This window comes from Carassius auratus, chromosome 44 (assembly GCF_003368295.1).
Source record: "Carassius auratus strain Wakin chromosome 44, ASM336829v1, whole genome shotgun sequence".
Classification (NCBI taxonomy): Eukaryota; Metazoa; Chordata; class Actinopteri; order Cypriniformes; family Cyprinidae; genus Carassius; species Carassius auratus.
The window spans coordinates 12,550,942-12,564,209 of NC_039286.1; the positions used below are offsets into that span (position 1 = coordinate 12,550,942).

General features: G+C 35.1%; 1 protein-coding gene across 10 annotated transcripts in view; it reads left to right on the forward strand.

Annotated features, from left to right (window-relative positions):
* Positions 1-324: 324 nt before the first annotated feature.
* Positions 325-13,268, forward strand: part of ptk2aa (protein tyrosine kinase 2aa) — a 57,303-nt gene continuing 44,359 nt past the window's right edge. The window contains exons 1-2 of one of the 10 annotated variants that reach the window (XM_026232462.1): positions 325-747; positions 5,682-5,902. In XM_026232462.1, coding sequence (XP_026088247.1) covers positions 630-747; positions 5,682-5,902 — 339 coding nt within the window. In that variant the 5' untranslated portion in view covers positions 325-629. The remainder of the gene's footprint in view (positions 748-5,681; positions 5,903-13,268) is intronic. The other 9 variants (XM_026232464.1, XM_026232466.1, XM_026232467.1 and 6 more) reach the window with 9 other exon arrangements.

The following is a 13,268-nucleotide window of genomic DNA, read 5'->3' on the forward strand; positions in this document are numbered from 1 at the left end:
ATAATAGTAAGTAAATAAATAAAACTTAATAATAATAATAATAATGTAATACTATGTAAAAATACTTTAGAAGTAATTGTAATAGTGATAACAATAATAGTTTTTTTTTTTTGGTTTATTTTACAATTGTAAAAAACTCTATGTGAAAGTAGACTAATAATAAAAATATATAACTGTGTGACCGGCGCCTGAAAAGGCAGCTGTCTATGTAGGCAGTAAACATTAAGGCAGCTCACTAGGCTTTGTTACAGAGCTGTAGTATAAAGAAAACACACAGTGAGCATGCTGGGAAACACAAATGGCTGTTATGGGGACAGAGGCAATATAAAGGCACGCAGGTCAGCGTTGATTTGCAGTTGAGTTGGTAAACAGCCACTGTTGAAGGAAAGAGTCTGGGATTTGCATATTAATGAGGCTGCAGTGGCTCCTCCCCCTCTAGCCTCTGCACTGGCCTTTCCTGAGTCAATCGGCTCAGTGGCCTCACCGAAGCGGAGCGACACGTCTCCATCTGTCTCCTGCGAGATCACTTCAGCCTGTTCCTGTGAGATCTGTGTGTTCCCGTCGATCTGCGTGTCAGGGAGCGGTGGATTATTGTCGTGTGTCCTGAAGCAGGCCGGGGTCTGGGTCCTATGAGGATGTTTGAGAGCGCTGGGTGCTGGCTGACCCTCAGCACGGCCTCGGACAGACAGTCAGCCGCATACATGGAGAAAAGACGCTGCAGTCCCTTCCCTGTGTGCTGGGCCGCAGGTACACTTCAGACCGTTTGTGTGTCGGGGTTTAAAGAGTTAAACTGCAGTCAGTCATGTTTTAGTAGACATCTCTCCGAGAATAAACATGAGCTTTATTTTATTTAGTCTTATTCTATTATTTGTTTTGTTTTATTATGTTTATTTTTCTTGTATATTTTGTTAATTTTGTGTATTGTTAACTAATTTTTATTTTGTTTTTTAAATATTTTGTCTTTATTTGTTTTGAATTTTTTGTTGTTTTATCTTGTTTAGATTTTTATTATTGTACTTTATTTTTTAGTTTTTAGTCTATTTTTTATTTTATCTTGTTTCTAATGTTTTTATCTATTTTTTTCTCTTATTATAATTTATTTGTATTTTTCTCTTAATTTAGTTTTTTTTAATTGCTAGTCTTATTTTTTGTTTTAAATTTATTGTTAATCTTGTTTTTTATTATTCTATTCCATTAAATATTTTGTTTTTAACTGTTTACATTTTTTTACTTTACCTTACCAGGGCCGTATACGTTAATTAACGCCACTCTGTGAAATATATTAAAGAATATAATATCATAATTTACATTAATATTTTAGCCAATGTTTTTCGCATCTTGCAAAGAGACATACAACATAATTAATCATAAAGCACATTATTGTGATTTTTTTTGTTTTGCCTTATTTTCGTCAAGATTAGAGATTAGATTTGATCTGTGTGTGTGTGTGTGTGTGTGTGTGTGTGTGTGTGTGTGTGTGTGTGTTCAGCACCTGCTCTTGACGCTGTCCATCAGTCAAACACTCATTCAGTCTTAATCTGATTGACTCTTGTTTGACTGACAGTGTAAACGGTATCAATGAGTGTGTGTGTGTGTGTGTGTGTGTGTGTGTCTTCACTGTTTTATTGTGTGTGTTCATCCAAAGAATCATGAAGATAGAAAATTTGATTTGAAAATGAAAAATTCTGACCAAGAACTGGACGTTTAGACAAGATGACAACGTCTGATCGATGTAAAATGATCAATCACAGTTTGATTCTGGCTGTTAAATCTGAAGACATCTCTCAGAACAGAGATGAATATACTGGAGAAATATGGTTGGGATGTTACTAAGGGCCTCAAACACACACACACACACACACACACACAGACACACACACATCCTTGTCCTAGGAGCCTGATAAAGCTAGAGATCGAGATCATCTGTGACCCATGAAGATCAGGTGAAGGTTAATGGCTGCATCAGACTGAATCCACTGTGGTTTAATGTTGTGTGTGTGGATGGATGCAGATGGTTGCTCTGGTTGTGTTGTCGGAGTGATTTGTGTGTTGGTCTGATCCTCCCACTTCATTTCAATACGTTTGCATGTGTGACGTATGTTAACATGCGCTTGAGAGCAGCCGTGTGTTCAGAGGTCACAGGAGGTCACGTAAGCATCCCTTGTCTCGTCGCATCTCTTCTTGTGTATTCTCCCTTGCTCTCGTATTATTGAAAATTGTGTGTTTGCTGCGCTCAGACTGGTCTCAGGCGGTCAGGAATGACTCATGACTCCTAGATGACGGAGATTCAGTGAAACAGTCGCCTGGAGTGACTCAGACGCGTCTGTGTGAACATCAGCCGCAGAGCTGTTGAATTCGCCTGAACTGTGACGTTTCAGATTGTGAAATCATTAGAGATGCTCTGTACAGATTTGCTCGTGTTTGCTCACAGTGTGAAGAGATTTCCTTCAGCTTTGCCCATTTTATTCTTGATTACATGACCGTTTCCGTGCTGCTTTCTCTTGTATCTTATCAGCTTTATTATGGGAAATTAAATTCAGCCGAAAAAGATCAGCATTCGCTCTAAAGCCATATGATATTTTAATCTGGCAGCACAGAGATGCATTGCACTGGGTTAAATGTTTAAATTTATTAATTTAGCATTTATTAATTTATCTAAAACTAATTGCAAATGAGGAAAATTGCATGCAGTTAGTTGTACACGTCAATAATATATAAAATATACTATGCTATATATATATATGTGTGTGTGTGTGTGTGTGTGTGTGTGTGTGTGTATTATTGTTGGATTTAATAGTTTTTTTATAAATATTTTAAAATATAAGGAACAATAAAAAAAAAACACTAAATAAAAAATAGATTTATATGCTTTTAATTATATATTTTGTTGCTTTTTTATTATATTTAAAAAAATAAATAGTTATAGTAAATGCCTCTTGTTATTATGGATTAATTAAGGGCTTTTTTCAATGTTATTGAATTAAAAATAAACCGTTTTATCCGTTATTTTTACATCCTATTTATTTTTATGCATATAAGGGTTAGGATTCAATGTTCATGTTAACTTCAAACTCTACTGAACCCAGTTGTAAGTCGCTTCTCACTTGGTTTTAATTAGTAATGCTGTTATTTTTATTTATTTATTGCATGTAGAGTGTTGGAAGCTTCTTATGCAGACCGTATACACAAGGAAGCTCACTGGGTTATAAAAGCAGAGCTTGTATGTCTCTTTGTCCTACACGAACTTCAGTATTTGTTGTGTAAATGGCATGGGGGTGTGTCCTGTCTTAAGCCACGCCCCCACACACCTGGATGGCGTGAGGAATATGATGAGACATCAGTGATGTGCAGATAAACATGACTCACACACTGCTGTGGCTGGAGCAAGGAGACTTTACTGTATGTCAGAGGAAGAGGCTCGGCCGTGTGTGTGTGTGTGTGTGTGTGTGGTAAAGCGTGTCGTGTCAGATATTCCCCAGCCGTAACAGGCACAGACGTGTGTCGGGGATTTCTGTACGCCGCACGTCTCTCCTCATGTTCCTGGACAGAGATGGATGTGTATCGCACGACTCTGCTGTACTGTGTGTTTGCTGGCCCTTTCTGCTCACAGGTAGGACTGTCTGATGCTCATGGTTTCCAATGTGGCTTCAGATTGACGTCTGTTTAAACTACTGATCGAAAGTCTGTTGAAAACAACTTGATTTATTCAGCTAGGAAGCATTAAATTGCTTAAAAGTGGCATTCATGACATTACAAAAGAGTTCGATTTCAAATAAATGCTTCTCTTTTGAACTTTCTATTCACTAAAGAATCTTGAAAAATAAAATATATCACAGTTTCCTCAAAAATATGAAGCAGCACAACAGAAATGTTTCTTGAGCCGCTAATCAGAATATAAGAATGATTTCTGAAGATCATGTGACACTGAAGACTGGAGGAATGATGCTGGAAATACAGCTGTGCATCACAGAAATAAATTACATCTTAATTGATATTCACATAGAAAACAGCTATTTTAAATGATATAATATTTCACATTTTTTATTGTTTTTATTGTATTTTTGATCAAACAAATGGAGGATTTGTGAGCAGAAGAGACTACTTTAGAAACATTTAAAAATTAAAACATGAATCTGTTGATGTTATATATATATATATATATATATATATATATATATAGTAAGATAATATATTATAAATACATGTCTCAGCTCTTTAAATGCATGTTTTACCTGCTCTGTCTCTCGATCTGACTGTGAAAGGACTCATTGTTTATCTTTTATTTGGATTAGTTTTATATTACACTGGAAACAGGAAGCACACACGGAGTTGTGTAACTGTGCTGCCGTGTGTGTGTGTGTGTGTGTGTGTGTGTGTGTGTGTGTGTGTGTTTTGCCGGCTGTGTTTCATGTCTGTGATGGTGATAAGTGGACGTCTGGGATTGTTGGAATGCTCCTGATGGGAATGATTTGCCTCAAAACCGCTCAAATATCAATCCTTCTGTCCTGCGTGTGTTGTAAAGTTTAATGTATGGTTAGATGATCATCAGAAATGTTGAGTGTTGAGAGTCAACCAACCCTTTAAAGGCTCCTTTAGCTGGAAACCACCGTAACCAGCATTAGATAGTGAGAAGGAAGTGTAATCTTCAGCTTGATCTGGTGAGGTGTGAAAGCATGACCCTGATGTAACTGTGAGTAGCTGTCCATCTGCTCTTATATTACACATCTTTATTTCACGAGTACATTTATCGCTTCACCATATTTCACCATGCGTCTCTCGAGTCACTTCATACCAAGAGCGAGCGAGAAATGTGCTTAGATTGAATCAGAGGTGTGAGAAATGTGAGAAGACAGAAGAAAGTTCTTCTCACTTGGGAAACCGTGTTCGCTTTTATTGCCTGTGAAATTAATTTTATGGACAAAATAGGGATGCATGATTTAGGGGGAAAATCGAATAGCAGTTTTTCAGAAAAATTCAAATTTGCTTGTAGCAGTGTTATTTTAGAATCTATTAAAAACTACTAATTGCAGTTTTATGTTATTATAGTTTTTATTTTGTTTTTAACATTTTCCGTTATTTTAATCTAACTTAAGGTTTTAATAATTCTGTTGTGTTTTTGTCTTTATATATATATATATATATATATATATATATATATATATATATATATAGTATATAGTTTTAGTTTTAAATCTAGTTCTTTTAGGTCATCAAGTTAAACTGAATGAAAATGTGAGTTTTTTTGGCAACTAGATGAAATACAATAAGTTTATTTTTAATATTTTATTTGATTTCGGTTAATGTTTATTTTATTTCAGGTAAAAAATTTTTAGTGGTTTAGTTTTATAATAACCCTGATTTAAAGGGCTGCACAATTTGGCTACATTTTTGGGATTATAATCAATATCAATAATCATAATAATAATTACTATAACTATTTACTGCTATTTTTAAATAAACACATATTGAACAAAATATTGCAAATATTACACTGTTAATTAGGAGAAGAAAAAAATATATAAAAAAAAAATGTTTATATTTTAGGAAAAATCTAATCTGCATCACTTCACATTGAAACACGATGTGAATATATTATTTAATTTATTTAAAATTAAATGATTGCAATAATTAATCAGACTACAGCCCTGACCTGTTTTCCCTTCGCTCTTGTTTCTGCACAGAATATGACAGACACCTAGCGCACAGTAAAGGCATGGCGACAGCGTACCTGGAGCCCAACCACACCCTGGGCGCCGGGGCCAAGGCCCGTCTCAGCACCGGGACAGAGCGGGCCCCCGGGGCCCCGGACAGAGTCCTGAAGGTCTTCCATCACTTTGAGAACAACAGTGAACACAGCACCTGGTCCAGTAACATCCGGCATGGAGACGGCACCGACGTCAGGGTGAGAGAAAGATCACAGTATCTGTGAGGATCAGTATCTACAGCTGATAGAATCTGTCTGGGTCTTTATGCTGACAGAACCAGTCTCTGAGGGGTTATGGATTCTGGCTTTTGAAGTCTTTAGCTGGTCTCAGTTGTCTGGCTATTTCTCATTAATGATTTTCTTCTTACTACTGTTATCTGAGAATCTACCTGTCCAGACATATTAATTTCTTTTTTTAATTAAGTGCATTTAAAAAAAAAAAATTTTCTTTCAAGTGCTATGTTTAAATTTATAGTATTTTAAGTATGTAAAGAAAAAAAAAAGATAATTTAATTAAAATGTATAAATGTGCAAATTGTTTATAATTGATAAAATCATATTTATTATATACATATTTAATTTTATTTGTTATATAAATATTTGTTTATAATTTATAAAACCTCAATTAATAATAAATAAATCAGTAAATTGTGTAATATATTTTATCATTATTTTATAATTTTTTTATTGTATAATTTTTTGGTTATATATTTTTCTAACAAATCCAGATAAAACTTTAGTTATACTATTTTTATATTTATTAATAATGCAAATAAACAAATAAAAAATATGGTAATGGATCATTAATTTAAAGTGTTATTAACACATAATTAAAATTATGTAGCTGTTAAAAAAACTACAGCTGTTTGAATTAGTTTTTTTTTTTTTTCGTAAACTAACAAATCCAGATGGTCACATGGTCATTAATAGTGATTAGCATGTGTTTAGGTCTAGACAGTTGTTTGGCTGAACTTTTGTTTGTTTTTAATCGCGTAAACCAATTTTCTTCAAGGGTGTTTAGAGTTAGTAGACCACTTCAGACCAGCAACAATCCTCTTTATAGCCAGTCTCTTGATTTTTTTCAGGATGGGTTTGATAACAAACAGCTGAAGCCTCAAAGTTTCTGAATGAACGTCAGGTTTGTAAATCTGTCCTGTCGAAGCTCGGCTTTCACTGAAGAGCTTAGTTTTCCCTCCTGAAGTTGAATCCATTACAGACTGTGAGGGGAACGGGTTAGAGACGCAGCAGTTGTATTGATCAGCATCTGTGTTAAGTGAAGTGTTTGGCAGGAAGGATAAACATTCTGTTCCTCTTGATCAGATGGTCTCTGGTGATTTCTCATGTTTCCACTCTGACCGCTGGGGCCTTTATAACTGCAATACTCTTTTATTCATAATCTATATTCTGAATGTTTTTAAAGAGGGATTTGTTGTATTTTTTCTGTCTGTTGTGTTGACAGTATTTTCTGTCTTTTTTATTGCATGATGGAAAGAGATATCCATAATTAGTGGTCAACCGATATATCGGCCGATATTTGTCATTTTTCAAATATCGGTATTGGTTGATACGTTTTTTCTGCTTGGCCAATGTGTTCGAGGTGGGACTTTTATTTTGACGGCGCACACAGTGCTCAAACTCTCTCTCTTGTTTGTCATTGTCATTAACAGTTCTGTCTAAAACAGATAGAAGTCTGTCTAATATTCAGATAGAATAATTAAACAAAGAATGCATGTTTCTTTTACAGATTTATTTTTTAATCCATTGTCAAATTATTTCAAATTTCTAAAATTTTAATAATAATATATATATTTTTAAATCTTATCTGCTTTATATTGGCTATCAGCCCCCTGCTTTCCAAGATATCGGCATTGGCATCAGCTGTCAAAAAACAAATATCGGTTGACCACTATCTATAATCTCCTTAGTAAAAAAAACATTTTCCTCTAATATGTCAACAAAATCAGACAAGCACTTTTAAATTAGACTTTGTCCAATGTTAGATTTCTGTTCTGGGAATGTATGCAAAGTGAGTGAATATTTAATTAGATAATGCATCATTTGCATCTTTAAAAATAACGAAAACACCGGTCAGTTTTGAGATGCTGGCCTGTTTTGCTTCTATAACATATAAGATCTGTAGATTTGAATTAAACATATCTTTAATGTTTTAATCACTTGTGTAGCACTCACATACACCAACATTTACAGTTTTATATTAATATCTGTTCTGAAGATTTGTTCATACATCATTCACCTCATTTTTTTTATCAATAGTTCCCCAAAATGTCAACAAAACAAAACACGAATTCTGAATATGGCTCTGTCCAAATGTATGCAAATTTATGCATATTTAACTAGATAATACTACATTTGCATATTAATCAGAAAATGTGTCTTAATGTAATATGATGAATCAGCAGGGGAAGACTGGTAATATCTATTAGTTATAATTTTTTACATATTCATCTGTGGTGTGTTGTCTTAACCCAGAGAAAAAAGTGTTCTGATCTTTGAGAACATGCAGAGGTCTGGCTGGTCTTTAGTGGTTGAAGAGAAGTGGAAAAACACTTAAAGTGTGATACAGTTAAACTTCAACTGTATTCAAATTTGAAACCATGTCATTTCTGCTGAAAATGGCTCATTTCTTTTACAGAAAGGAAAAACTTTTACATTGCTCGTGTTAGCTGTCATTATTTGGCAGTCCCTTTGTTTAAGAGCATCTGCTTAATGAATAAATGAATATGTAAATATAAATCAAATGCATTAGCATTGAGATCTAAATATAAAATAACAAGGCAGGAATGACAACTTCTAAATGACAATTTGCATGCAAATCATTTGTGATGCTAATGATGCTGAGCTGAACACTCAGAAATTAAATGCATGCTTTACTTTTTGTTGTTACATGTAGTCACAGATTTAAAATATATGTGAATTCATTAAACATTTGAACATTAAAGCATGTCAACATATTCTGTCACACCAAATACACAAAATAAGGATCTTTAAAAATGCATCATATGACTCCTTTAACATATCATATAGTTAAAGGGACAGTAAGTAGGAATTACTCCCATCTAGTGGTTAAATTGTATTTTGCATTCAAACTAATTTTGCTCTCCAGCGCCTCGCTTTTTCAAATGAGCGTTGCATCTAAGGTAGGCGATATGTACCAAAAAGCTTTGACGGGATGTCTTCTAATAGCACTTCGTCAAGTTTTCCTTCAGGTGAACAGGTGTGTTATTTCAAACAAACTGCAACATGACAACTAACAAACGAATGTTACAGTATGAATTACTGACTGTGGAAAACATGAAATATTGTGATTAGTAGTTATGTCTTCTTTATTCGTTATATTTTCTGATTAATGTGCATTGTTAGATATAAAAAAAATATTGTAATATAGATTGTAACACTGACTTACCTGTCGAGAAGAAAACTGGCCACTTCAGCGTCTCTTTTGAAATCTTTATCCAGCATTAGCTCTTTCCACCTAGAAAAAGCTTCCCGACATTAACTCTTGTTTTCTGTAATCTACGGTCACGTTTCCTTTTACGTTCTATTTTTGACTGTTTTGGCGACGATGTTTTCTTCTCCTGTGGCGCGGCATATGAATCAGAAGCAGAATGAGCTTTATTGCCAGGTATGTTTACACATACGAGGAATTTGTTTTCGTGACAGAAGCTCCGCAGTACAACAGAATGACAGCGACAGAACATAAAACACATAATAAAAGAATAAAAAATACAAAAAAGGTAGACAGTGAATGACAATATACAAATGACAATTGTAGGCAGGTATATTACAAAGTGAAGTTATGTATGTACATATATATTGTGTGCAAAATTTAAGTGTATACTAAGTATGTGTGTTAGATAAATAAAGTGTGTGTGTATATAAATATAAAGTGTAGTGTGTCCGCCGTTATTATAAGCTGTTCATAAGATGGATTGCCTGAGGGAAGAAACTGGTCCTGTGTCTGGTCGTTCTAGTGCTCAGTGCTCTGTAGCGTCGACCAGATGGCAACAGTTCAAAGAGGGAGTGTGCTGGATGTGAGGGGTCCAGAGTGATTTTGACAGCCCTTTTTCTCACTCTGGATAAGTACAGTTCTTGAATAGATGGGACAGTTGAACCGATGATTCGCTCAGCAGTCCGGACTACTCTCTGTAGTCTTCTGAGGTCAGATTTAGAAGCTGAGCTGAACCAGACAGTTACTGAAGTGCAGAGGATGGATTCAATGATAGTGGAGTAGAACTGTTTCAGCAGCTCCTGTGGCAGGTTTAACTTCCTCAGCTGGCGGAGAAAGTACAACCTCTGCTGGGCCTTTTTTACGATGGAGTCAATGTGATTGTCCCACTTCAGGTCCTGAGAGATGGTGGTGCCCAGGAACCTGAATGACTCCACTGCAGTCACAGGGCTGTTCATGATGGTGAGTGGGGGGAGTGCAGGGGGGTTTCTCCTGAAGTCCACGATCATCTCCACTGTTTTGAGCGTGTTAAGCTCCAGGTTGTTGAGACTGCACCAGACAGCCAGCTCTTTTACCTCCTGTCTGTAAGCAGACTCGTCACCGTCCTGAATGTATGGTCCATAATAAGAATGCAATCCAGACTTTTAAACTTGCCGGTGCAGTTTCAAGCGCCTCTCACTGCTCTGCACCTGCGTTTCTGGCTCTGACCGAAAACGCGCTGTGGAAACGCGTTGGCTTAGTACTTTTTGTCCCTCCCTGCTATTATAGTTTTGCAAGATGGCGGAACTACATGGAAGCCTCCGTCGACCTACCCGTCCCATGTATATAAAGATAATAAATTCTTCATTTACGAGGATTAGTTTAAACATTGGCATAGGTATTTGTACACCATTGAGGGCATATTTATGAATAAAAATATTGATTTTAGATAATAAAATACCTAAAAAGTTACTTATTGTCCCTTTAAGTTCATTTGAAATGCAGATCTACACCGTAGCGATTATCTCATTAAACTCAAAGCGCTTTAATTACTCTAATGGGAGATTTGCTGTTGTTTCAGTCTCAGATTAACCAGCCGATAGCAAACAGCTTGTCATCCACTTGTCTTTGCTCATGTCCTCCGGATATTTGAAGGGCTGAATAGTCACTTAACAAAATGCATGTTCATTTCAGTTTCATGCACTGAAAAAAAAAAAATTATAGAAACAAATTAGCATATTATAAAATTAATTTTAAAGAAATTGCAAGTAACAGTGAATTAAAGTTACAAAATTAAGTAGAAAGATTGAAATAGTATATTCTTCTAAAACATGCTCTCATAATTTTTATTTACAACTTCATTTTTACATAATAATATTTTACAGTGGGTGCCTTGTTCCGATATAAATGTGACCCTGGAGCACAAAACCAGTCATTATGGTAGATTTTTATAAATGCAGATTCATACATCATCTGAAAGCTGAATATATAAGCTTTCCATTAATGTATGGTTTGTTAGGATATAATGATATTTGGCCGAGATACAACTATTTTAATATTTGGAATCTGAGGGTGCAAAAAATCTATATTGAGAAAATCTCCTTTAAAGTTGTGTAAATGAAGTTCTTAGCAATGCATATTACTAATCAAAAATGAAGTTTTTATATGTTTATGGTAGGAAATGTACAAAATATCTTCATGGAGCATGATCTTTACTTAAAGGGGTTATATAATGCTACATGCACTCTTACAAGTTGTTTGAACTGAAATGTGTGTTGGCAGTGTGCGTACACAACCACCCTATAATGATAAAAATCCACCAAGTAGTTTATCTCTTTAAATGTTTTCCCCTTTCTCAAATCGAGCCGTCTGACCGTTGGAGGCCCCTCCCATGATTATTTGATTGACAGCATCGTTTTAGCACAGACTTGTGTCTTACCTCAGACCCGCCCTGAGTGACCGTCATCAGTCCGAGATGCAGACGAGCATGATGACTACTCAGTGATAGAGCTGTTTTGTTGTTGGATGTAATAATGAACACAGCAGTAGTCATTTACTCCCTACATCTGAGTGACTGAAATTTCAGAGGCTTTACTTACGTTTGGAGAAATGCGCCCTTGATCTACTTAAATGCGTTTATGTTCGCGCAAATCCCTCATGATCTAACCTCCAGCAGCGAGTATAATGTATTTAAATGAATCATTGAAAATTGCCTTTCCTAATAATATGCTAATTAGCTAGTTTCACTATGAATGTGGCTAAAGTAAACAGTCTCTCATAGAGCAGATCAGAATTAAAGAGGCGGAGTCAGCAGAGCTCATTAGCATTAAAGTAGAATCCGACAAACGCAGACTGATGATCCAGATCTTACTGAAAGCACACATACAGTAAATGCCGGGATAGCGCTCCCAGTGCCAGGGTGCATTGGGGAATCCAGCTCTGTTGTCCCTGCACACCACGGGTTTGCCAAACCATCAGTGGTAATCAGAAAGCCATGTGTAGATGGAGGTTCCAGCCGGCCTGTGCTCGGTTTATAAGTCATGTCCTGCTGGTAAAGCCTAACACTGAACTGTCCTGACGGTCCTTTTAGCCTGAAAATGGTCCACAGACGGAGCTTTGGGGGACTCCGGCTGTGAACGTGCCATCATAAATATGCCGTGTTTTGGCTGGAGTGTCAGTGTGAGTTTTTAGACCTGATGAAACGCGTGATCTAGTCTGTGAAGAGTACTGTAGTGTGTTTGCTGTCTGCGAGATGATGTCTGGGTGCGTTATTGTAGTGTCTGTCTCTCGGTTTTTTAAGGTTATTCGGTCTGCACAAAGACACCAGAAGGGAATTTAAATATATATACCACACAAGGTTGATTGTTGAAGTAAAATTAATCTGATGTCACAGATCTGCATATACTGGTCAGAAATATTCATTTCATAATTTTTATTTTGTTTTTAACGTTTGTGTAACATATTGTGAGGTTGTTTTCACACTGATGCCACATTTTTTCATTGGTTATTAATAATCTTACATTCTGGTTTCTGTCCTTCCAGGTTCAAAATTTATTGAAATAAATTAATAAATACATAATAACAATCGACTGAGATGAAGTGCATTTCATTTAAGTATTTCAGTCAGTGTTATTTTGGTATTATGCATATACTAGCATATTTTTTATTTCATATTTTCTTTTGTGTATATTTTCAGTTTATAGTTATTTTAGTTGTTACATTTTAGTAATTTTGTTGTGTTTTTATTAGTTTATGTTTTACACACACACACACACACACACACACACACACACACATATATATATATATATATATAATAAACAAAAATAATTTTTAAGTTAATTTTAATTGTTTCAGTTAAGAACACTGATTTCAGTTGTTTGGTTATTTAAAATATGACATTATCAATTAAATTTATAAATTAAATTTTCTATTTTAATTTCCAGTGACATTTATTGTATATTTTGTGCATTATATTTATATATTAATTTTCAGTCAAATTTATACTAAAAATAACTATATTCTGATCTATACCATGACCGTATAAAGTTACAAATATTGTTGTGAAATTTACAGTGAAAATGAAAGTTGGAGTTGGAGTACTTTGTAAGTTATTGT